The sequence below is a fragment of the Haliotis rubra genome, unplaced genomic scaffold, assembly GCF_003918875.1.
Source record: "Haliotis rubra isolate DU_JTF1 unplaced genomic scaffold, ASM391887v1 Scf201, whole genome shotgun sequence".
NCBI classification, from domain to species: Eukaryota; Metazoa; Mollusca; class Gastropoda; order Lepetellida; family Haliotidae; genus Haliotis; species Haliotis rubra.
Genome location: NW_025766015.1, coordinates 603680 through 620834, shown reverse-complemented (window position 1 = coordinate 620834; position 17155 = coordinate 603680). Strand labels below are relative to the sequence as shown.

Below are 17155 nucleotides of genomic sequence, written 5' to 3'. Positions count from 1 at the left end.
TGGCTTACATAAGGAATTGCAAACTCCAAAGTGGTCGTAAGGAGGGTTAACATCAACAATCTGGACAAAAAAATATAATTTTAGTGTTGAGAAACATAAATCAATCTAGGATTATTTAGTCAGCGTTTGTACACATGCATTCAGTTATGTGATTAAAGGAGAAGTGACCACACGCTTAAGAAATCTGAGCTAAAAGCAGAGTCGATTGTTTAATTACGACTATATCATGAGCATGTGGTTTCGAATCTGTCAAAATAGTGATACCAAGTGTTCGTGAAATGGTGGGCGTATTCCTTCTTGCCATTCAGCATTGTGAAGAGTTTTTTCTCAGACTGCATCTAAAAAATAACAGCCAGAATTCAAAAGGACTGTCATTTCGAATCCTCTTGAGAAGGCATTATAAGATAGATTTCAGTTCTCAAGGTCAGAAGAAATTTCTGTAATAACGCGACGAACAATCAAAAACTACACTGTCACGTTTTCTATTTCTATCATTTCCACAAAATTATAGATGGTGTCATGTTTCAGGGTAAGATCTAGACAACCAAGTGACGGGAATCAAGGTCACGTGGTTAAGTAACATAATTGCTGGTTAGCTTCAGTCATATGATAACGTTTAGCCTTGTTGACAACAGGGAAGATATAAATATCACGCACCTGGCATTACCTGTAATTAAGATTACCTGTGACAGTCAAAAATGGTCGCGCTTGATCGACGGGTCCAATTAGAATTCCCGCCCCCACACTGGGAACATGTCAAGGGGCTCATTTCCGGAATGTACAATAGAAATTGACATGAAAAAACAAAACAAAACAAATACACGTGAATAGATGGGGGATAAGTCACCTCCCACATGCTAAAAGACGAGGTTTTGTGTGCTTGTGTTTCTCGGGAATGAATGCTGTTTTATCAAACAATGTCAATGAAATTACACGTTTATACTTTTCAAAAGTCCCCCATTTTATCATATGATGTAGCCGATATGTCTTTAATTTCTCTTGAGTAGTATATATAATGGGACCCCGTAAATAATCAAGGCTGGGCCACAAAGATCTTAACTGACCACTGACCAAAACAGCTCCAGGTTGTCCACATCGTTAATATACTGAGGGAAACAAATAAGGGAACACCACTTCACGGCAGTGTTGTTTTATTTATTCTCAGATTTCCTCCCATAGCGATATTTAAAGCTGGTAATGAAAACTGGAAAAATATTAACGGAACACTTGAATTTTCCTGTGTTTGTTTCTGACTTATTTTGAATTTATCAATGTATAGATATATTCCTAACGTAATTATAGATAATCCCTTGATAAACCAAGGTGAGGATTGAGTGAGTAAGCGACCTAGATTTAAGACCCAGGAATAAACTCAAAGGACAGCGATTTTATATTAATTTGAAAGTGGCTTTGTATTGTGACACGAAGATCTCTTTATGTCTGACCTTTCTATATCAATTTCAGATTGCCTTATTTGGTTCCTGAAGATAATGGCAGCGAATTTTGTGACGTCACTGATGACACGTCTGAGGGGAAGAGGCCAAAAGAAGAGCCCGGATGAAAAGAAGAAGAGACGTTCATGTATAGTCAGCTGGTTCTCGACCTCCGACCTGGATAACGTTGATGAAGATTCTTCCTTCCTATTGGACGACAGTGGTCTTGACGTCACATCCGGCCCAAGAACACCGTCCGGGAGAGAACGTGATTCTGGCTATATGGGAAGGTAATATAGTCATGTGAGACCTTGTTTTCGAGTTTTCTGTTATAATATCAGTTTTTGTTTGCATTCTGCTGGCTCGAAACGAACTAGGAAGAGAAAATCTAGTTGGTGACAGTGTGAACATCGATCCAAGTATTTCATGATACAAGAGTATCGGAGCAGGAGTCTTTCCATGTATGCGACCATTTTCAATCATCTAATAATTTTTGGGGGGCAAAACCTAGTGTTTCAAATAAGATTTCGAAAATTCTCCCATCACAATTCGGTTTCGATTCGATATTCACAAATTACATTGGAAACCGAAGCCAATAGCATTATGCTTTGGATTTAAAAAAATTGGAGATATCGGCATGTCATGGTGGAACTTACTTAACCATTGATACCTTTCTCTTCCCTTAGATTCCACAGGAAAGAATGTTGAAACTGAAAATCAGGTAATCAAAACAAATTGGTACGATTTTTTCACTTTCAACAGATAGCATCTAAATTTAAATTATTCTTGGCAGGTTTTCGAGTCATGAAGATGTTTGCAGTGGCTGGATCCTGGAAGACTCCGTATGCATCGATCTGGAAAAGGGGAGGTCATTACTGATTTCAGTCCTGGACATGGCATTATGCGAAAGGCTGAGTCTCTGTCCAGTCTCGTGCGCTGTACCAGCATCCAAGACAGGTCACTCAAGGTCACTCGTAAGAGGCGTCAGAACATGGCCAAACGAAATCGTCGGAACAAATACTTGTCTTTCAAGAAGGCCATCTTCCCAGATGAAGGCATTGACGTCACTTCCGGTGAAGGGTGCACAACAGATGAGTCTTCTGATGAGATGATAGAGCCTCCCAGCGAGAAGAAGGTTTCTCCAACTGAGAAAAGAAGTAGCAGGAAGGTGCCTGACGTCATCACCCGCCAGAACAGCGTTCAGAAGAAGTCTTGGGAAATCAGACGGCGTAGAAACAGGAACTCCAGAAGAAGCGGCGTTCTGCAATCCTGGAAGCTGGTCCTGATGCTGCAACGGTGGAATGACGTGGACACTCTGGAAGCAATTACAGCGTGATGGGCTACGTTTCGACGTTACGACGTTACGACGTTTTGGGCTTGGCACTTTTGGTCCCACTCTCCAGACTATGCTTGAAGTGATGGTTTGCATGTTGTTGACGCCGCGCTCAGAAATAGTCCAACTATACCGGCGGTCTGTAAATAATCGTCCCAAGAACATGCACTCCAGTGATTGATATTGTGAGCATAGTAGTATGACTCTCGATCATCAAGTCTGACAGCCTTATCCAAATAGTCGCCTATATATGACCAGCATAATTTGCAAGTGACCTTAAACTTTCCCGGAAGTGGAATTTGGTTCTGTGAGTTGGCGAACCAGGTTGTCCAGCGGATCGCGGGAGTAAGATTTTGATGGCTGCTTCAAACGAGGGTATTTTGAACTGCAGTCTTTTGAATACAAGCAAATGATTCCGTTTCAGGACAATATTTATCCCCATGAGGTCAAGTTACTTAAACACTGTATTAGCCTGCGAACTCAAACTGTGTAATACAGATGTATTAAAACGTAGTAGCTTAATTAATCCGCGTCATTATTTCACACATGCCATTAATTTCAAGATCTAGACGAAGACTGCACACAATGAATACATAATGCCATTTAGAAAGTGGTCAAAGGTAACATACATAATATATTTGGGATTAAACTTTTTCAGTAAAGAACAGATTCTAGTACTTTGTTAGGTTTAATGATTTTCTTCTTGTGAGACATTTCTCTGTCGTCCAACCCGTGGTTGATATAATGAACATCGGTCCAAGCCGTCCGGGTATACAATCACATACAGTCAACTAACTCAGAACACCTATCACTCGTTTTGGTCTCCTGGCCCCGATTTCTCGAAACAAACTTTAGTCTGAGTTTTTACTCAAATTTGAGAAAACACAGGAAAATGCATTTCCCAGAATAAACTGAAATCAATATTAAACTCAAACTTAGTAGACAATTTGACTTTGGTGGATAGATTACTAAAGTTGTTTGAGATTTTTTATTTAAAAAATGCAGTCGAGTTAAAAATTCAGCTGTTTCAAATTGTCAAACTCAGTTTGAAATTTGAGTAGAAACTTGAGTTTGTTTCGAGAAATCAGGGCCCGTATACACAAATACGTGTCCGCAAGCATGCACGCACGTCCACTCAACCACATCCTTCCCTTGATCGAAGTGATTCCTGATGCTCTCAGGGGCAGCGGGGTAGCATTGTGGTTACTGTTCGCTCGTTACACCGAAGAAACGTGTTTGATTCCATGCATGGGAACAATGTGTGAAGCCCATTTCTGGTGCCCCCGTCGTGATATTGATGGAATATTGCTTAAAAGCGGCGTAAAACCTGACTAACTCACTCAGCTTGCCAATGCTCTCAGGAACTAGTTTTCAGGGTCAGAGATGTATTTTAGCCATCTGTTGTCTTAAGCAGCATTCACTCACCTAATACTAATAATAAATAATAAATAATAATAATAATAATAATAACTAGACTATGCTATTCAGTTTTACGTACTACAGCGCTAAGCGCGACCGTATAGGTCCCGTACATGGGGCCATTGAACAGGGGTAGCCTAGTGGTTAAAGCGTTCGCTAGTCACGCCGAAGACCCGGGTTCGATTCCCCACATGGGTACAGTGTGTGAAGCACATTTCTGGTGTCCCCCGTGATATTGCTGGAATATTGATAAAATCGGCGTAAAATTAAACTCACTCACTTTACGTGAGTCAGTCTGATGTCATAAAAACAGGTTTGGGACTGGACAACCAGTGATTGATATTGACACACAGGCTGTACATATCAAGATTAATGTCTCGATCAAACTGACCAATGTCAGGAATCAAACCGGAATCGGGAGTGAAAAACAATACACTCTGTACCCACTAAAAATCTCAGAGGGATGCAATGACTTGTAAATGATAAAAGAAAGAAAAAAGATAATTTAAGGAAAAAAACTAACTTTTATTCATAAACAAAATCCATCTTATATAAATAGCCATGTAGGGCAGGACATGCTTACACGTTTAGGGAACACCTGGTGTCATCACTGGGTTTCAGTGATCCAATCATATACTTTTTACGTTCATGACAACAGGAACGGAATTTACTTCTGTAGGTAGCCAAGACTAGGCATTCTTTTGAACTGAGGGGCAGTGGGGTAGCCTAGTGGTTAAAGCGTTCGCTCGTTAAGCTGAAGACCCGGGTTCGATTCCCCACATGGATATAATGTGTGAAGCCAATTTCTGGTGTCCCCCGCCGTGATATTGCTGGAATATTGCTAAATTCGGCGTAAAACCATACTCACTCACTCACTGTTGCACTGACTCTGTATATCATAATTTTAATAGTATTAAAATTTGTGAAGTTTTTGATCCACACCGAAGTAATAGAATATATAATAGTGCCTAAAAGAATATTAAGGGATACTGACATAATTACAGTTTCTTAGAATATTTTGTGATATTATTACAGCACACGATGAGCTTAATAATCTATCGATCTAATGTATGTATACAGCTCCTGCAGCAAGTACAATCACTGTCTTATGGTACCACTTTCTGTGGTTGCAAAGAGGATTCGATAAATAGAATCCGCTTTTGTTTACACGATCTTCGGGGCGGTAGGGTAGCCTAATGGTGAAAGCGTTCGCTCGTCACGCTGAAGATCCGGGTTCGATTCCCCACATGAATACAATGTGTGACGCCCATTTCTGGTGTCCCTCCGCCGTGATATTGCTGGAATATTGCTAAAAGCGGCGTAAAACCATACTCACTCACTCAAGTGGATCGTTGCAATTCTCACGTGATGACCTTGAGAAATATTATTCAACTATGCAAGTACAACCAGTGTCTAATGGTACAACTTTCAGTGGCTGCAAATGGATTTGATAAAAAGAATCCGTTTTGTCTACAGGCTCTTCAAGAGGATCGTTTCAATTCTCACATGATGACATTGAGAAATACTCTTCATCTATCCTCCAAATAACACACTTTTATGTTATAAGAAACATTTTTCTACGCTGGCTACCAAAACGATTACTTTAGTATTTTTGTAATTTTTTTGGTTGTTGTCTGAATGACATTATTGTGAAGTATCTAATCATCATTGTACAAAGGGAGGTAAGCACTGTATGTGATGGAAGCATCAGTAAGGCACTTTGTTCAGGGGAGATCGTTATTCGACATATTGAATGATAAACGACAAATTAAAAACCTGTTCTACTCATTTGTTCTGGCTATAATAGTCAAAATAACCCATGAAACATTGTTACAATAGTTGGCTATTCACATTTTGGTCATGGAACTTCGAAAGAACGAAAAAATGGTTCTTCCATATAAATTAGAAATAAAAATAAATAGAACGATTGTAAATATATGCTTCAGACTGTGCAGTGTTCAGTGGATGTGTTTAAAATGATATTATGATACGACATATTACAACATTTCCAGATATGATATACACAAAACTTGTAGAAGTGATATGTGTTAATAAAAACATTCCTTATTTTGAAGGTTCATCAAGGTTTAAGGGGCGATGGAGTAGCCGAGTGGTTAAAGCGTTCGCTCGTCAGGCCGAAGACCCGGGTTCGATTCCCCACATGTGTGGAGGCCATACCTGGTGTCCTCTGCCGTGATATTGCTGGAATAGTGCTAAAAGCGGCGTACAATCCAACTCACTCACTCACTCACTCACTATTGGTGGTTTGGCTGACCATCGTACAATCACAGCAACACCAGCATGCTTCCCAGTCTGCGTTAGCGCAGTAGACTCCGGGAACCAGGCTGCAGCAACACTGGCATCTTGTGAGTCAGTCTTCACTACCGAGCGTTGGCAGGCGTTTCTTCATCTCGAAGTAGGATTCGAACCGTGATATGGCCAAGTCCTGAAATTGAAAGATAATTGTGTTACCTCACAATCAAATTATGCCTTTTGATTGTTTATTGTTTAACATCACACTGAGCAATTTTCACTCTATATGACTATGATTTGTAGATAACTGAGTCCGGACCAGACAATCAAGTGATTGATATTATGAGCATCCATCTTTTGCACGTGTTATACAGTGACATGCATCAAGCAAGTCAGCCAAACTTATCTCGCTAGTTGTCTTGGCTGCAGGAGACCAATTCTGACCACAGTGACCAGAATAAGTTTGTTCTGATCTTGCTCATCATGAGTGAGTGAGTGAGTTTAGGTTTATGCCGCAATATTCCAGCTATAATCCAGAGATCAACAGCATGAGCAACGGTCTACGCAACTCGGATACGGAGACATGTCAACATGTCAACCAACCTGACCACCCGATCCCGTTAGTCGCTTCTTACTAGCATGTTTTACTGAAGATCAATTCTAACCTGGATCTTTACGGGTTTTGCTCATAATGATGGAACTTAGCAGATAAAGCAGATGAACATGCACCAGGTGAAGAACCTGGTGTTGGGAGGTCCTGATATTGTTGAAACCCACCCACAAAGGTATGGTGCTGACCATATTAAAACACCAGGATCAGGTTTTGATTCGAGCCCATGATCATTGGTTCCTGGCGTGCCATTCTTCTCATCCCAGAAACATGCAAGTGCTGACAACTGTTCATGATATCTGAAATAAGTGGTGTATCTTCACTAGAGAGCCTTATAACCCAATCCTGTTTGTTGCTTCTTACGACAAAGATGGTTGATGAAGACAATTCTGACCAGCATCTTCCAGTTCTGCCCTGAAGATGTAAATACATTCAATCTCTAGATGAGCATCAGCTTCCATTCTCCTTGTCCCAGGAAAATGGCGAGTGCTGACAAATGGTCATGATCTCTGACAAATGGTCATGATCTCTGACAAATGGTCATGATCTCTGACAAATGGTCATGATCTCTGACAAATGGTCATGATCTCTGACAAATGGTCATGATCTCTGACAAATGGTCATGATCTCATGATCTCTGACAAATGGTCATGATCTCATGATCTCTGACAAATGGTCATGATTTCTGACAAATGGTCATGATCTCTGGTCACAAATGGTCATGATCTCTGACAAATGGTCATGATAACAAATGGTCATGATCTCTGACAAATGATCTCTCATGATCGCTGACAAATGGTCATGATCTCTGACAAATGGTCATGATCTCAAATGGTGACAAAATGTCATGATCTCTGACATGATCTCTGACAAATGGTCATGAAATGGTCATCTCTGACAAATGGTCATGACAAATGGTCATGATCTCTGACAAATGGTCATGATCTCTGACAAATGGTCATGATCGCTGACAAATGGTCATGATGATCTCTGGTCATGACAAAAATGGTCATGATCTCTCATGATCTCTGACAAATGGTCATGATCTCTGACGATCTGACAAATGGTCATGATCTCTGACAAATGGTCATGATCTCTGACAAATGGTCATGATCTCTGACAAAATGATCTCTGACAAATGGTCATGATCTCTGACAAATGGTCATGATGGTCATGATCTCTGACAAATGGTCATGATCTCTGACAAATGGTCATGGTCTCTGACAAATGGTCATGTTCTCTGACAAATGGTCATGATTGCTGACAAATGGTCATGATCTCTAACAAATGGTGACGAGTGCTGACAAATGGTCATGACAAATACCGTGTGTCTACACTATAGGATACATCTAAGGACTAGGAACTGGTCACTCAACAAACGGCTCCAGCCTGGAAATACCATGAGGTAATCAGACCATCGTGGAGGTGAAATCCACCAGCAACCAGCAATCAGCACCAGTTTGTGCTGACAAACCTAGAGACAAAAACAGGTCAGTCTTGGAGATTGGTTCCTGGGAGAACGAAGGGATGCAACTCTGCAGAGTGAACTGCAGAGCCTATCAAGACTTCCTGTGCATTGTGATGACACGCAACAAAATATCATTTCCAATGTGTGAGTTGCCGTGGGAGGCCCATTGGTTGAAGCGTTTGCCTACCAAGCAACAAACCTGGGTTCGATCCCTACATGGGTACAATGTGTGAAGCCCTGGTATCCTCCGCCGTGATATAGCTGGGAAAGAGCCAAAAGTGGCGTAAAATTATACTCATTTACTCCTATGTGAGTTAAGGTTGCTCACTAACTCACCAAATAATCAAACTCTATTTTGCAGGTCTCTGCTTGCATAATGGCCCACGTCCCCCACAGGAAGTGGGACCCGAGAACATAGGTGTTTACTTCTATGTACATCATTGCCAACTCTGTCTCCGATATGTCTTCTTCCTCACGTCCAAAACTTTTCAGGTACTCTCGGAAAAAAGCGTACTGAAATAGCACAACATATAGTTTAGTTTTAAAGCTTTTACTTTGGACTTCAGTACGTTTATATGGAGTACAAATATGACTACAGAAATGCTGAACTTGTTAGTCAAATCAAATCAAATGGAAGCAGTTTACCGAACCCACCAGGTGTTTATTTGGATGTCACCTCCTGTTTATAAGAATTCACTTGATGTTCACAGGCGTCTACTAAAACCCATCCGATGTTCTTTAGAGCACACCTGGCGTCTACTGGAACACACCTGGCGTCTAGAACACACCTAGCATTTACTAGAACACACCTGGCGTTTACTAGAACCCACCTGGTGTCTACTAGAATCCAAATGGCGTCACCTAGCGTTTACTAGGACCTAGCCTTTACTAAAACACACCTAGCGTCTACTAGAACACACCTGTTACTAGTCACCTAGCGTTTACTAGAACACACCTGGCGTCTACTAGAACACACCTGGCGTCTACTAGAACACACCTGGCGTCTACTGGAACACACCTGTTCTACTAGAACACACCCTAACGTCGTACTAGAACACACCTGGCGTTTACTAGAACACACCTGGCGTCTACTAGAACACACCTGGCGTCTACTAGAACACACCTGGTGTCTACTAGAACACACCTGGCGTCTACTAGAATCTACCTGGTGTCTACTAGAACACACCTGGCGTCTACTAGAACCCACCTGGCGTCTACTAGAACACACCTGGCGTTTACTAGAACACACCTGGTGTCTACTAGAACTCACCTGGCGTTTACTAGGACCCACCTGGCGTCTACTACAATCCACATGGCGTCTACTAGAACCCACCTGGCGTCTACTACAATCCACATGGCATCTCCTAGAACCCACCTGGCGTCTACAGTTTAGAACCAACTGGCGTCTACTAAAACCCACCTGGCGTCTACTAGAATCCACCTGGCGTCTACAAGAACCGACCTGGCATCTACTCTAGCATCTAGAACTGGAAGCCACCTGGTGTCTACTAGAACTCACCTGGCGTTTACTAGGACCCACCTGGCGTCTACTACAATCCACATGGCGTCAACTAGAACCCACCTGGCGTCTACAGTTTAGAACCAACTGGTGTCTATTAGAACCCACCTGGCGTCTACTACAATCCACATGGCATCTACTAGAACCCACCTAGCGTCTATTAGAACCCACCTGGCGTCTATTAGAACCAACCTGGCATCTACTAGAACCCACTTGGTGTTTTCAAGAATTCACTTAGTGTTGCCTGGAACCCACCTATTGTTTATTTAGAACCCACCTGTTACAAAAATCCACTTGATCTTCATAGTTCTCTAAGCCCACCTGGTGTTATTGGAACTCACCAGATCTTTGGTTTAAACATATTTTTATTTTAAAAAACCCCAACTGATTGGTAAACAACGAACAATACAAAAAATGATCGAAACATGTTTCCAGAATAAAAGATTTAAGGCTTGAAGTTTACTAAACTCCATTTGCTGTTTAAACCACCGCCTTCTGTTTACTAGACTCCATAAACCTTCTGAAATCCACCTGTTGCCACTAGAAGAACTCACCTGTTGTTTCCTTGAAGGATACTGGTCTGGAATGTGGTAGAAGAATGGCTTCTCTGGGTTGGTGTAGTCGAAGCACCGTGTGGCGAAGTGGTTGCCAATGTCAAAACCCTGTGAACATCAAAATGCGTATCCAAATTCGAATTCCATCAGTTTAGGCTTTTCAGCTCAAATATTCTCTCAGTGCTACATGTTTGTCAGCTATGAATACCTAAAAAAAATATTAAAAAAAGTATTGGGAAATTTTGCAGCTCAACATCAATTCACAAACTTGTATAAAGTAATAGGAACGGGAACGAAGGAATGTATGAAAGAATGACGACTAAGTGGATTGGATCGGGTGTCAGCTATCAACAATGTCATCACTAGTATTGGGAATTGGTTCATTAAATCTCATAATTGAGGGACCGTGAAGGTCCGGGTTATAAAGAAATTGATCTTCAGTAGCCAACATGCCTGTCGTAAGAGGCGACTAACGGGATCAGGTGGTCAGGCTCGCTTTTGACTTGGCTGACACATGTCATCGGTGCTCCCAAATTTGCGTAGATCGATGCTCATGCTTGGTTTTGATCACTGGATAGTCTGGTCCAGACTCGATTATTTACAGATCGCCGCCATATAGCTGTAATATTACTGATGGTGCGGCATGAGCATTGGGATACGATGACATGTGTCAACCAAGTCAGCGAGTCTGACCGCCTCGTACGACAAGCATGGGTTACTGAAGATCAATTCTAACCCGGATCTTCACGGGCCGATTCAGGAAGAATGTTCTGTGACTCATCATATGTGACTGATGCAATGCCGATCGTTACTAATTATCTGGCACCATCAAACCTTATACATTTAACCCACCTGAAGTTGTAACTGCATAGTTCCCAATCTATGATAGTAAGTTGCCTGTCGGGGTTCGGCTCGTCCTTCAGGTACAAGATGTTACCTGGAAATATCCACAAGCTCAGTAGGATTGAAACACACGTAAAATACCGTGTAAATAATATTGACAGTACCTACATATTGCCCCTTTTTCATTTTTAGGTGGTGTGTTTGGTGGTCAAGTGGTAAAAGCGTTCGCTCATCAAGCCGAAAACCTGAGTTCGATTCCCCACATGGGTACAATATGTCTTTTCTTGTGTCCCCTTCCATGATATTTGGGTTCGAATCCCCACATGGGTACAACGTGTGAAGCCCATTTCTGGTGTCCCCCGCCGTGATGTTGCTGGAATATTGCTAAAAGCGGCGTAATGCCAAACTCAGTCAGTCAGTCAATGATATTTCTGGAATATTGCTAAAAGCGGCGTTTAGCTCACTCTCTCACTCTCTTAACGCCGAAACACTCGTATAACCTCTTTCACTGATCTTTCACCTTCAAGTCATCATTTGGGGCGGTGGGGTAGCCTAGTGGTTAAAGCGTTGGCTCGTCACGCCGAAGACCCGGGTTCGATTCCCCACATGGGTACAATGTGTGAAGCCCATTCTGGTGTCCCCCGCCGTGATATTGCTGGAATATTGCTAAAAAGCGGCGTAAAACCATACTCACTCACTCACTCAAGTCATCATTTCCCTCCTTATGGAAAATTAGGCAGTGAGAAATAACCTTGGCAGGAAATGTGTTAACCCAGGGTTTTATGTAGAGAATACTAAACGATGTCCCATGTAATATCTAATAATAGATACCAAACCATTCACTTGTTTCATAAATATGGTATTACACAGGACATCGTTCAGTATTATATTTATTACTTGCATAACATTTGCAAAATAACATCTCAGAATTCAAGGGGCAGTGGGGTAGCCTAGTGGTTCAAGCGTTCGCTAGTCACGCCGAAGGCCCCGGTTCGATTCCCTACATGGGTACAGTTTGTGAAGCCCATATCTGGTGTTCCCCGCCGTGATATTGCTGGAATATTGCTAAAAGCGGCGTAAAATCCAACGCACTCACTCACTCTCAGAATTTAACTAATTTAAGTACATTACGCCGTCATAACATAGTTCACGCGTATGAATACATTTCATTATCATTGTCAACATTAGTCTAATTAATTTGATTTATAAGAAATAAACAAAACGGTACGAAAAGGGGACCAAGTGACTTCAAAAAACATATTTCTTCAAAATATAAATGCTGTTACACACATGCGAGCAAACATCGGATAAAACATCTGAAATATCGCGACCTCGAGATGTGTTGTGAATGACAGCCGACATTTTGTTTTGATCACGTTGCTTTGGTCATGTGGCCGAGTGCAAATAGTTCCGGCAGCACGCGATGTTATTATACAATGTTATATAGCATGTATTATTTCACATACAAACATAACAATAATAACACAAAATACGACATAAGTTTATAAGCATCGCGAATCATACCTTCATGTAGATCGTTATGACAAAAAACGACTGGGGAGCGTACCCTTGATAAGATTATCCTGAAAAGAGACCCATTTCATTCTGGTTAAGGGAATGTAAAATATATAGAACATCAGTGAAGGGAATGTAAAATATATAGAACATCAGTGAAGGGAATGTAAAATATATAGAACATCAGTGAAGGGAACATCAGTGAAGGGAATGTAAAATATATAGAACATCAGTGAAGGGAATGTAAAATATATAGAACATCAGTGAAGGGAATGTAAAATAAATAGAACATCAGTGAAGGGAATGTCAAATATATAGAACATCAGTGAAGGCGTAAACAGTGAAAGTATAAACATCAGTAAAGACATAAGTATAAACAGAAACAACTCATTTATATCAATGCTGAAACAGTGTGAGGTAAATTAAGTAAGTCCTTGTGAGTGATCATGTATAAAGCATTCTATGAATTATTAAATGTTTTCTTCATGAATTAGTCAACTGCATCCATAAATTTTAATCAGGCCTTTTATAAAACAAATACAGGGCCAATTATCGTGAATTTTATAAACATTCTATTTAATTTTCAATATGACATCAGAAACTTCCACAAGCAAAATAATACAATGAAAACAACTCACAATAATTCTTTAAACTCCTGTTCGAAATTGAATGACATAAGTTTCTTCCTTTTTGGAGACCTTTCTGAATGATGGGACAACCTATTCTTGATTTCAGTTACCCTCCTGAAACAGCATAGAAAGTTTGGCCTGATTATCCCGTCATTCATTTGGTCTGATTGACGTTCAACAAAACCTATTTCTAATTCCAAAGTTTAAAACATTTGTGACACCATCTTCCTTCTATTTGGACAATATAGCTATGATCTCACTCTACCAATACATACAATTTGGAAAATAGAACTGTGAATCCTATCTACCCACACTACCTTTGATTTCATCCTACCCATTTACACTGTTTGGTCTATTGCATATAGATGTTTGGTCAATATAGCTGTGATATCATCCTACCTTTACACACTGCTTGATCAATATAACTGTGTTATCATCATGCCTATACACAGTTTGATCAATGTAGCTGTGATATCATGCTAACTTTACTCACTGTTTGATCAATATAGCGGTGATTTTATTATGCCTATACACACTGTTTGATCAAAATAATAGTTATACCATCCTACCTTTACACACTGTTTGATCAATATAACTGTGTTATCATCATGCCTATACACACTGTTTGATCAATATAACTGTGTTATCATCATGCCTATACACACTGTTTGATCAATATAAATGTGATACCATCCTACCTTTACACACTGTTTGATCAATATAACTGTGTTATCATCATGCCTATACACACTGTTTGATCAATATAAATGTGATACCATCCTACCTTTACACACTGTTTGATCAATATAACTGTGTTATCATCATGCCTATACACACTGTTTGATCAATATAAATGTGATACCATCCTACCTTTACACACTGTTTGATCAATATAACTGTGTTATCATCATGCCTATACACACTGTTTGATCAATATAAATGTGATACCATCCTACCTTTACACACTGTTTGATCAATATAACTGTGTTATCATCATGCCTATACACTGTTTGATCAATATAAATGTGATACCATCCTACCTTTACACACTGTTTGATCAATATAACTGTGATATCATCATGCCTATACACACTGTTTGATCAATATAAATGTGATACCATCCTACCTTTACACACTCTTTGATCAATATAACTGTGTTATCATCATGCCTATACACACTGTTTGATCAATATAAATGTGATACCATCCTACCTTTACACACTGTTTGATCAATATAACTGTGTTATCATCATGCCTATACACACTGTTTGATCAATATAAATGTGATACCATCCTACCTTTACACACTGTTTGATCAATATAACTGTGTTATCATCATGCCTATACACACTGTTTGATCAATATAAGTGTGATACCATCCTACCTTTACACACTGTTTGATCAATATAACTGTTTGATATAAATGTGATCATCATACCTATACACACTGTTTGATCAATATAAATGTGATACCATTCTACCTTTACACACTGTTTGATCAATATAACTGTGCTATCATCATGCCTATACACACTGTTTGATCAATATAAATGTGATACCATCCTACCTTTACACACTGTTTGATCAATATAACTGTGTTATCATCATGCCTATACACACTGTTTGATCAATATAAATGTGATACCATCCTACCTTTACACACTGTTTGATCAATATAACTGTGTTATCATCATGCCTATACACACTGTTTGATCAATATAACTGTGTTATCATCATGCCTATACACACTGTTTGATCAATATAAGTGTGATACCATCCTACCTTTACACACTGTTTGATCAATATAACTGTGATATCATCATGCCTATACACACTGTTTGATCAATATAAATGTGATACCATCCTACCTTTACACACTGTTTGATCAATATAACTGTGTTATCATCATCCCTATACACACTGTTTGATCAATATAACTCTGTGATCATCATGCCTATACATGCCTATACACACTGTTTGATCAATATAAATGTGATACCATCCTATCTTTACACACTCTTTGATCAATATAACTGTGTTATCATCATGCCTATAGACACTGTTTGATCAATATAAATGTGATACCATCCTACCTTTACACACTGTTTGATCAATATAACTGTGCTATCATCATGCCTATACACACTGTTTGATCAATATAAATGTGATACCATTCTACCTTTACACACTGTTTGATCAATATAACTGTGGTATCATCATGCCTATCCACACTGTCTTATCAATGTCACTGTGATACCACCCTATTTTTACAGGCTGTTTGATCAATATAACTGCGATATCGTCATGCGTATACACACTGTTTGATCAACTAGGCAGTGGTATTTTATTTACACAGAACAGTATTGCCAAACCCATTCCCTGTTCGATGAATATGGTTGTGATATCGCCTTTAAATACATTTCACACAAAGAACTGTATTATTGAGTCCATCCACAATGTTTGGTCAAGATAGATTTTAGCTCTGATCAAAAACTCTTTATATACTGAAGAAAACAAATAAGGGAACGCTACTTCATTGCTGTTCCTATATTTATTCTCAGATTTTCACCTACAGTGAAATACAAAGTTCTCAAAGAAACCTGGATGAGAATACAGGAACATTTGTAATTTTATGTATCCCCTTATTTGTTTCCGTAAGTATACCCAGAACAGGTATATTCTCCTACCCTTCCACGAAGTTCTTGAGCCAGCGTGGTTCTTTACACAGCGGCATGTCCAGTTGATGAAACTGTGCCAACTTCCTAGCGATAAGGCAAGATATCGATGGTATCGACAATTCCGATGTTGATAAGGCTCGTGTCTACAACAGGAATGAGTCAATGAGTAAAGTATGTTCTTTGCCAATTCACCAATTCAACACTTCTTGCTAAGTATAGATATCTATATGTGTTTTGATTTTATCAAGTTTGGTGTAATGTTTGCATTTTTGTGTGTGCGTGCATGTTGTGCCCGTGGGTTCTTGGACTAGTTCGAAATTATGTCTGTTCTATAGTACATGTACTGTTAGATATACCATTCACATCCTTCACTGGAATACCGCACTCAAACACAGACAAACATACATGAATTTATCCCATTAATGCCAAACGCCAGGCAGTAACAATTACCATCTTTAAACGTTTTCTATATATGTAGAATCCTTCTGCTTTATGGTGGATGTGGGGCGGTGGGGTAGCCTAGTGGTTAAAGCGTTCGCTCGTCACGCCGAAGCCCCGAGTTCGATTCCCCACATGGGTACAATGTGTGAAACCCATTCTGGTGTCCATTGATGAAATATTGCTAAAAGCGACGTAAAACCAAACTCACTCACTCGCTCACGCTTGGTAGACGTTCTATCCAAAAAAGTGAATCTTTCATATGATGAATTTAAAATGTCACCCAATCCCGATTTTGAACAAGAGGGCAAAGTCTACATTGTACCTGTAAGGGAGAGTGGTTTGCTTTATAGTATAAACTTGTGCTAGATTTAGACAGGTTCTATGGGACTTTTCACTATATTCTGACCCAGAGAGTTGGAGAATCTTCTGGAGTCTCTTTCGTTGGGAAATATCTATGTTT

General features: G+C 39.9%; 2 protein-coding genes across 2 annotated transcripts in view; one reads left to right on the top strand and one right to left on the bottom strand.

Moving 5' to 3' along the window:
* Window positions 1-1490: 1490 nt before the first annotated feature.
* LOC124275712 lies at window positions 1491-3385 on the top strand. The gene is made up of 2 exons (XM_046711351.1): window positions 1491-1723; window positions 2319-3385. Exons 1-2 carry the CDS (start codon window positions 1491-1493, stop codon window positions 2767-2769), a joined length of 684 nt encoding a protein of 227 aa, XP_046567307.1. The 3' UTR covers window positions 2770-3385.
* Window positions 3386-6374: 2989 nt separating this feature from the next.
* The window catches only part of LOC124275698 (choline/ethanolamine kinase-like), a 91250-nt gene continuing 80469 nt past the window's right edge, over window positions 6375-17155 (bottom strand). The window contains exons 8-9 of the mRNA XM_046711325.1: window positions 8853-9029; window positions 6375-6631 (exon numbers count right to left, since the gene is read on the bottom strand). Coding sequence (XP_046567281.1) covers window positions 6557-6631; window positions 8853-9029 — 252 coding nt within the window. The 3' untranslated portion in view covers window positions 6375-6556. The remainder of the gene's footprint in view (window positions 6632-8852; window positions 9030-17155) is intronic.

Coding starts and splice junctions, on each gene's coding strand:
- LOC124275712 (XM_046711351.1), top strand. CDS start 1,491: ATGGCAGCGAATTTTGTGACGTCACTGATGACACGTCTGAGGGGAAGA. Junction 1,724..2,318: donor GATTCTGGCTATATGGGAAG/GTAATATAGTCA, acceptor TACTGATTTCAG/TCCTGGACATGGCATTATGC.